The 9,974-nt window shown below is 39.9% G+C and overlaps 1 protein-coding gene across 2 annotated transcripts in view; it reads left to right on the forward strand.

Annotated features, from left to right (window-relative positions):
* CAMKMT (calmodulin-lysine N-methyltransferase) overlaps positions 1–5,783 on the forward strand; it is a 248,869-nt gene extending 243,086 nt beyond the window's left edge. For both annotated transcript variants that reach the window (XM_053383366.1, XM_053383367.1), the window contains one exon: positions 3,331–5,783. In XM_053383366.1, coding sequence (XP_053239341.1) covers positions 3,331–3,405 — 75 coding nt within the window. In that variant the 3' untranslated portion in view covers positions 3,406–5,783. The remainder of the gene's footprint in view (positions 1–3,330) is intronic.
* Positions 5,784–9,974: the final 4,191 nt, after the last annotated feature.

Below are 9,974 nucleotides of genomic sequence, written 5' to 3' on the forward strand. Positions count from 1 at the left end.
TTCATGTTATCCTCTTATCCCTACTGTTTTGGAATAGAGCGTAACCAGCTGGAGAACTGTAAGAAGCCTGATAATGCAGCTATTTTCTGCTGTCCCGTCTTAATCTTGTTACACAAATGGTTGTGAAGAGATTCATGAATTTTAATTTTGCCCTCTGCATTAGTGCTTCATGTCACTCGTACACAGCTGCCTTCTATGGGGAGTTGTTCACCCCTCCTCCTACAACAGGGGGAAAAATTAGTTACAATCTTGGCAGTAGTGCAAGTAACAAAAAACAAAAAAAAAAATCCACAGATTTAGGCAACCACCCATGAAGCTGATTAACAGTCAGTGATCAGGAGGAACAGCTTTGCCTCTTAAACTTTTCACCTCTCATTGTTAGCTGTGAAATTTTATTTCCGTTAAAAAGCAAGCCTGTAATCAAAACTGGGCCTTTCCTACACTTTATGCCAGTGCTTTTGTTTAAAATTGCCCCCACATCACGAAATCATCCTGTTCAGAAGCCAAACAGCAGAAGGTAGGGAGATATATATATTTTTAATGAAAATGTGTGAATGGTTTTTTATTTCTTTTCCTTTTAAACATATGTGTGATTTAATGTTTTCCTGTATTCATGTTACATAGTCAACAACTCTTTAGAATATGTAGCTCATAACTGAGATTTATGTGTTTACATGTGCACACAGACACTGGCAAACCTGGATGATGTTTCTTTGCAAATATATGTTAAAATACTCCTTTGGATAAACTGTACATGTTTTAAAGCCTAAAGAGTGCCTTTCCTTCGGTTGAAATAAGTCGTAAAAATGTAAGCATTCGTATAATGCCTACTCATGTTTTAAGAATAATACAACAAAGCAGAGGTGGCTTAAAAACACACACACACACCCCACAATATGCGCTCTGGATGTGATGTCAAAAGAATGGTCATATTGCCTTTCTCCTTATCTATTTGAAATGCCACATTATGAGTGGCTGGTGCTTATAATCTGTATGGTGTGCTGTTGATAATTGTGGCTACTGTAAAGGGTAAACAGTATGAATTCCTCTCCCGCTGCTGCTGTTCACCCCGTGGGTCTGAGTGTGTTACATCCAATTAGGAGGTAAAGCATAATGCTACTAAGAGCAGCCATATAATTTATTTCAGTCCTCATAGGCCTCTCTCGCTCTCTCCCCACCCCTCTCTTGCCTGCAAAATTGAAAAATTGTTTTATTCACAATTTGCTTTTAGTCGTTCATGGGTTTCAAAAGGCAGGTTTATGAGGGTTTGGGGGTTTTTTTTTCATTTCATAAAATTACAATCATTAATTGGGCTCAGAAGTGCGACCATGATGTGAGCAATAACACTCTGCATAATATTCCAGTCTGGAACATATGCACTGTTTGCAAATGGGTCTGTATGCATATATGAGTACAATAATGTTATGTTTCCGATGCACTTATGGCGGGATAACAGGTTGCAGTAATACATGGCTTTGTGGCATTTCTTTATTTGTTTAACATCCCCCTGCTAATCTGGAATGGCGTAGCTGGGTCTGGGTTGTGCTTAAACTCTGTAATGGATACTTTGTGCCGGCCGCCAGAGGTCACTAGAGAATTCAGGTTAAAAGAGTGCTGGGGGCATACCAGATCTGCCACATCCCTAAACAAGAGCAGTTTTTCTTAGGGGTTTACTTTGGAGGGTTTGCAATATATTGCCACTGGGTTCGTGAGGTTGCTGACCCAAACCACTTCAGAATAAAGGCTTCCTGGCCCATTCAAAGTTTATTCCTCCAAAAAATACTCTCTCCACACACCCCTCCCCGCCAATTCTCTCTATACGTATTTGTTGCTTGTTGGTTTCCATTCCAGCAAACAGATTGCAAAATGCAAGCAGAGAAATTCAGCCATCATCTGGAAGTGTCGCAATCTACTTTTTGTTTTCTAAACAGGAAGATTTCAGAATCAAAATTCAAAAATTGACACATTTTTAGCAGCAAAAAGGACAGTTGGTCCTTCAAGAGTAATTTGTTTATTCTGGCAAGTTTGCCATGAAAGTTCATGCCACAGTACATCGGCTCATATCCATGGCGCCAGACTACTTTTTGTCACTTTGAAATAAAATGCCTTGGCTGCTGAAAAAGTGGATTTATTTGGTCAGAAATCCACAGAAAAGGCTGTCTGATTCTTTAAACCCAATGAGTCACCTTATGCAAGCAAAGCGAACTACCAGTCTTTAAAGTTATAGGTACTCAGAAGTCAATTGCCATTTCTTAGGAATATTGATAAGAATTTAAATACATTCGTTCTTACAACATCCCCCCCCCCATTTCCCTATAGGTGGTAGCCTATTCTTTAAATAAAAGGATATGGAAACACCTATGTTTATATATCATTAGTAATTATTATGCCCAAACCCAGCTAAAACATATAGCTCCTGTTACAGAAGAGGAAATAATCTTGTTTGAATGGGAAAGAACGGAATGGGAAATTTTCCTTTACTTGTATCTTTCAGATTTGTGTTGGTCTGCATCTGAAATATATCTATACATATATACAAGTATATATACACACACACAGTATTGTAGAGGAAATTGCTGCATTGAAGGTTTCTAAATTTTATGGCAGATTTCAGGCACATGTGATTAGCTGCATGAATTCAATTTATATTGGTTTTTTTAAAAAAATAATCTTTGGCAAGTAAACTATTTTCAGACACCAAATTGGTTTGTTTTTCTTTTTGTAAATAAACTGTTTCTGGACACTCACCTAGATGAGTATTTATTTGAAAAGTGAACTCATTTTACATTGTGTGTGAGTTGGTTAGCTTCACACAATTCTTGTAGCCAATATAGGGTTATACTAATTCTGTATTAAGAGAAGAATTTTTGAATTGCACATTATTACTACATAAACCCCTTATAGCTGCACTAAGGACTTTGAAATGACTTAGACATCGGTGAAATGTTTTGTGTGTAAAAGCATTACAGGACTTCCTAAATGGCTGGCGATCTTAAATGATGTATCTGTTATAAGTCCTGTAGTCTTATACTTTTAAGTTGTAGTTTTAGCTTTCATATGTTTCAGATATGACATATAGCTGGAATGAACTCTGATCAACAGAATGAATCTATTGATTCCATTTATTACTATGCATGCATTTTTCCCGTGAGAGCAATTTTGTTATAAAACTATGAGAGGCATGTAAAATTGTGATAGATATATTGCTAACTATTCCAATATAACCCTCTCAAATACTGGCTGAGTCTCTCAGTGACTAAGATTTTGTGTCCACATCATTAAAATATGCTAAAATTGCTGATCTTTGTCTCTCTCTTTTTAAATTTGCAGTTGAAAAAAGAAGAAAAAGGCATTTATGACGAAAACCTCCACTACCCATTTCTTCTTATTTTAACCAAACATTGATAGAATATGTGGTGGATATGCTTTGATTACAAAGGGCAGGGAGTGGGGGGATAGCTATATGAATGTGCCATTTTAGGTATTACCAAAGTGGGTAAAAGTTTTCATTGCTTCTTCAGAAGGGAGACCACAGCTGCGTAGTACACTGGTCTTAGAACCTGCGTGTCCGTTTTCTTAAAAAGCAAGTCTGATAAGACTTGAAGCCTTAAGCGAGCTCCATTTCTCTCTGCTTGTGGCTGTCGTCGCACACCGATTTTCTTCATTTCCACAAAAAACAACAACAACAGCCTTTCCTGTTAATATCTGGAAAAAAGCATATGTTCTGTGGTTGTGCCTGACCAACCGAACTGGATAATTGTTGGACAGACCTGACATCACATCATATTCTATATAACCTCATGATATATTTTGATTCCCCACCCTCCTTTCTCCCTCGTGCTTTTCTTGAAATTTGCCTTATGGGTTTTCCTCCCCCTTTCAGAGTGAAATGCTTCAAACTTGCTTTGCTTAATGTTTAATCAGTTAATGTTTTTTGACATGATGATTTTTTTTATTTTTTTCGTCCTTTCCCTGTAGATGTATAAGAAATTACTGCCTCAAACCAAAGCCTCATAAACTGACCATTTGTCCCCTGGACACAATGCCTTGTCCAGTCCCTCTGCTCCTCCTCTCCAATTATGTGTGATTAGTCTCAGTGTGTTGTGTCAAGAAGGGGGAGTGTGCTGGGTACTTATTATCTGTTTAGGTACAAGAAGAGTGCTCTGGCTATGAATGAAAAGTGAGGCTTTATCAGTACTGAAATCTAACTGCAACTGTTCCACAGACCTCTTGTTAAAGACAGATCCTTGCCTGAGAAATTCTGAATGCTATAGCAGCTGCGAGGTTTCCTTTGCCTGCTCCCAAAATATGTTCAAACCTAACGTAATTCACATATTTGGTTAACATTTACATTCCAGAAACAATACCTGCCTTTCGAAGCAGAACTCAAAATGGTCTGGGGGTTTTTTGGGGGGAGGGCAGAGTGGTGGTGGAATTGGCACTCCCAGAAACTCACAGCCTAATATATATATTTTTTATGTTATGAAACACAAATAATTCTTTTTTAAAAAACAAAAACAAAAAACCCACAACAACAATCCTGGTTTTAGAAAAGAATTCTGGCAGTCTCAAATATGAATGCAGTCCATTGTGCAATTTATTGATGAAATACATTAAAATAATTACCTTTTGGTTTGCTGCTTTTCATCTTCGGTTTAACAAACTGAGTTGTACACAAAAGTCCTGTTCCCTTCCCTGCTCTCCTCAAATGCATTTATCCGCCACCAGTTTGCATGTACTTGTATTCAACACTTTTTATGCTCCATTAGAGCACCTATATGGATCTCAGAAGGCACAGGTCAAGTCGCAGTTAGATCATACATTTCTTTCTCACAAAAACCTGAATTGCAATGCCAAGTGATGGGCTAACATCACAATAACAGCAATTTATTCCTCTTTTGATAAAACAGCAGTCTATTCTCAGTGTTGGATAAAGACCAGGGGCAATGCAAACCAGCCATTTATCCTAGTATTTCAGTGGTAGATCTCCTTTTATGGATTTTATGGATTTCACATTGAGACTCTTACTGCATGGGATTTCTGCTAAGAAATGATAAGAATTTAGAGGTGGCTGAGGTTTGTCTTAGACGGAGCTCTCATTTCGATCAGTATGTGTTCTATAGGAGTGTGTATGTATGTATGTATATATATCTCAACAAGGTATATATATATTCAATAGGAAATGTAAAAATGGATGCACAAAAAATAGCCAAAGTATGAATCTTCTGTGTCTCTTCAAAAGTGCTTAAGAATAGAACAGATGGATAAACTTGCCAACTTTTTTTCTGATGACCCTGGAAATTATTGCTGTACTCTTTTTTCCCTCTGAGGAGATAACAAGTATATCAAAATGAACAACTAATTATTGTTGTTTGTTTCTTTTCCCTGCCTGTCATGTCAGTACAAGCTGGTGTCTCAAATGCAGCCTATTATCCCGTAAGGGTTTAATTGAAGGGGTTTTAAGAACACGATCCTGCAAACATTTATGCATTGAGGCTGAATGGTGACGCTAACTTGCTCATGCATATAATTGATGAAAGGACTGGGGGGCCTAGACTGTAGCATTCGCTGTTTACGATCATTGTGTAACATCAACATTTTGCTTCATTTCTTCTTTTCAATCCCCACCCTAAGAAAAAATAACAGAGGTGGTATTTTTTCAAACTTGTGTTTTATTGTGGGGTGCGTCTTTTGATTTTTCTTTCTTTTACCTTAGATGAACTATTTTCGACAAGCCTTTGAATGCTGTTTCTACTTCTAGAAATGTTAATAAAGACCTTTTTTTTAATAAAAAGTTAAAATCTCTGTGTGAAATGATGTTCCCATATCATGAAATAAAATTATTAAAGATATATGTAATCCTAAAACTAGCCACATATATCCAAGCTTACTTCAAGTGCAATATAAATATAATCTTTCATACACACACTTTAACAGAGGCAAATGGTACATACTGGTGTGTTGCTTGAATGCAGGTTGAAATGAATGAATGTATTAAAAAACGCTCTGAAGATGTAAACCACTGTACAAGGGCTGACAACCAATGGAAACAATAAACTGGTGCAAGTTTTCTCCTAGGCTTATAGGCAGCTGAAGGAGAGCCTCATTCATATTGAAATGGCAGCTTATGAACCTCTTGTCATAAGCTGCACTAGGAAGGACTCTGATGTCAGTTACAACTAAACAGGCATACTGAAGATAGAAGGAAAAGTTACAGGAAAAAGAAAGAAAAAACCATTATGAAATGTGTATTGGCATGCACATGACTACAAAAAGAGCTTTCTGAAAATCTGGAGAATGGATCTTTCAGACAATGTCTTATGCACCAGATTAACATAATTTTGGGGAGCTGTGCAGCTTTTTTAGAGAGAAAGAGAGGCTTGCAGATGATGAAGCATAGGAGGCGATGCCAGGAACTGTTACAAGCAAGTTGTTTTCTCCCATTTGCAATTGTCCATGCACACAGAGCAACAAAATGAGAACAGTGGTTTCCCTTTAATTTTCTGAACCTTTTAGCTTGCACTGTACATGCCCAATGTCCTCTTGAATGTTTCCCTTTTCGTTTCTTTTGAGGTCACACAAATGAAAATGGTACTTTGCTCCAATTGGGGCAGCGTGGACAATAAGTCAGGTTTTCTGCCAGAGAGTTGTTCTATCCCAGAGTGATCTTTGTGCAGAGGTGGATGGAGGGCAAGGGCAAGTCCCAGGGAAATCAATTCAAATAAAAGCAGGAGAGAAGGGAGCAGGCAAAAGGCAAAAGCGAGATGAGGTGGGATGGGGCAAAGGAAGAGCAAGCAGGGCCAGATAGGATCAAAAGCCACAAAGATGGCAGGAGGTCTGTGGTTATCCAGAGTGAAGGGCTAGATGCAACACAGGAAGCTTTCATTGGGGTGAGTATCTGTCATGAACACACCCCAGCCAATCAGGAGCTGCAGAAATAATTTCTTCTGCTCACTGCAGTTTCATCCTTCAGCTGAGAGTGGTGCCTGGGAAACCCATGGACTCCAGATCACATACCATTGTGTGCTTCATGGAATTTCATCTCTCCAACACAGTTGAATGAATGCACTGAGGCAGGGAGAAATAATGAGTGGTCTAAGCTCACAGTAAGGTCATAGATTCTACATGTGTCTTGCAGCTCTCTCTGTGTGTCCATTCCATTCAAATGCTTAGTAGAAAAACCACAGTCGATCTTATACAAAACAATCTTGCTTTAATATTTTCCAAAAAGAATGATACCTTGGGGGGGTGGGGAGCTGTAGCTTCGTGTTCTGCTTTGCATGCAGAAGATTCCAGGTCAGTCCTCAGCATCACCGGGTAAGGCTGAGAGACACCCCCATCTGAACCCCCGGAGAGCCACTGCCAGTCAGTGTCAATGATCTTGCTTTAGGAAAAAAGGAATTCAATAGGGTGGCGCTGTGGTGTAAACCACTGAGCCTAGGGCTTGCTGATCAGGTTGGCAGTTCGAATCCTCATGACGGGGTGAGCTCCCGTTGTTCGGTCCCAGCTCCTGCCCACCTAGCAGTTCAAAAGCACACCAAAAAAGGTGCAAGTAGATAAATAAGTACTGCTGCAGTGGGAAGGTAAATGGCGTTTCCGTGCACTGCTCTGGTTCACCAGAAGCGGCTTAGTCATGCTGGCCACATGACCCGGAAGCTGTCTGCAGACAAATGCCGGCTCCCTCGACCTATAGAGCGAGATGAACGCCGCAACCGCAGAGTCGTCAGCGACTGGACCCAACGGTCAGAGGTACCTTTGCCTTTACTACACATTTGTTTGCCTTTCGTTGTAATGTTTGTATTCATGGATAGGGATAAACCCACTGTACTAGGCCAGCCCTATCATTGGGTAGAATGAGGTGGCTTCTAGGGAGCAGCAGTGAGGTGTTGAGAGACTCTATGTGCCAGGTGCCTGCTTTGAACACTCTGCACTAACCTAATGCCCTCCGATACACCAGAGGACATAGTCCCATCACCAGTGTTGAAGTGTGATTCACCTGCCGCGGCAGTCCACACCTGCATGTGGAATGAGAGGAGGGGTACCACTTTTGCTTCACTTCAGGAAGCAGATGGTATTTCATCAGTTCTGCTAACAAAGCTTTGGATTCAAATTATGGGATAGGATCCAAAGAAAACTCTGTGTGTGTGTGTGTGTGTGTGTGTGTGTGTGTGTGTGTGTACAGAGGAAATGACCACTAGTATTGTGTTGCAAGTACTCTTGAAAGTTTGCATGGTAAGTTTAGGGGCATTTTCATGCTTCTTGCCTGTGCACAAGCAAAACAACTTTGGATTTGTTTCATTTTTCTTAGGGCTACGGAACACTAGCATTTGATCCAACCAAATAAAAACAATCCAACAATACTCTTTTGCAACAATACTGGTGACAGGTATTTTTTAGACACACTGATGTTTCAAACTCAGACTTAAAGGTATAAATCATTCCTCGTGAATGAAGGTTCCATTTAAATATTTCCTGTTTCATCCATGTTTACACTGTAGTCTCTGGGTTATCAGGGACTGACATCGGTATACTTAGGTTTGCAACTTCAGATTCAAAGGGTGATTGCTCTGTACAATCTGCGCTAGAAGACTGGTACCTACAAGAGTGGTCCTCATTCACCAGAGCTGGTAACTCAGTTGAATAAGCCAGACATTGTGACACAGAGAAAATAGGGAACCTTGTCATCATTATCAACATTTTTCTCCATGTTAGCCCTTGATTTGTTCCTAGGCTTCTTTGTAAAAGTCATGGAATATATAGGTGCTTTGTCACCCTGGGGTGGGAGGAAATAATTATGCCCCATGCAAAAGGGAACTTCAGGTGTTTTGTAGCCTCTTCATTTTACCTCTACCTGATCTTGTAGCTTCTTGAGCTCCTTACTATGCCTAATCTTTAAGCTCCCTTGCTTGATTCCTTCTCTCAGTGAGCCCCAGTACTTGAGACTCAAAGTACTGCTGTGTGCCACCATCACACACGGCTGATGACTCGACTTCCCAATCTCCTGCCCGCTGCCTCTAGGATCTGTAGTCCCTTGTCTTACTCTTTCCTGCTTTCTGGAAGCCCTCCTTCATCTTCCACTGTTACGTAGTGCAAAGAATGCATGTAACAGGATCAGCTAAGGAAGGAACATTTTCTTTCAAAATTTGGCATTGGTTAGCCATGTAGGATTGCCGTATTGTGAACTGGGCTGGGTCAAAATTCATTTGCATCGCTTTCCTCCTACTTTGAGGAAGGAAACCACCTTTGATAAAATGTAATCATGAAAGGGGTGAAGCAATCACACCAGATATGCCTCTATAAAGATTTTGAAAGCTGATCGGCAGTGGAACGGACGCCCTCAGAAGATGGTGGACTCTCCTTCACTGGTTGGATGGTCATCTGTTGTGTGTGTTTTAGCTGAGATTCCTGCATTGCACGGGGTTGGGCTAGATAGGTCTCTTCCAACTCAACAATTCTATGAAAACATACAAAAGTTAAAATACTAAAACAGATTAAAATTATTGCAACATTTCTGTCCCATTCATCTCATGATACAACCGATTCATTCTCGTGTTTCGCTAAAAGGTTAGATTGAAATATGCCCTTCCATTTGCAGAGGCCAGGACCAGTCCAAGACATTGTGCTCCCTGAGACAGCTTGGCATCTAGTGTAGGATGAGCTTTCAATGGGTACACTGCCCATGTTATCAGAAGCAAAGAGTAGCCTTGATACCTGGTAGGTAGAATTCTGATTAGAAGGAATCTATAGCTCACCTACCAAAGTTCATGCCACATGATAAATCTGTTAAATGTGTATTTGTCTCTCCCCCCTTTTTTTTACAAAAGGTCTATGAACAAAAGTGTGGGTTATAAATTATAATGAAAAATAATAAGCATGGTGGCCAATCTGTCCACAAATGTCATCCCCCGATGAACACCATGCTGAAATGTTGGTCCTGTATGATAAGTTTCTCCTTAAAGGCTCCTTGCTTACAG

This window comes from Podarcis raffonei, chromosome 3 (assembly GCF_027172205.1).
Source record: "Podarcis raffonei isolate rPodRaf1 chromosome 3, rPodRaf1.pri, whole genome shotgun sequence".
NCBI lineage: Eukaryota > Metazoa > Chordata > Lepidosauria > Squamata > Lacertidae > Podarcis > Podarcis raffonei.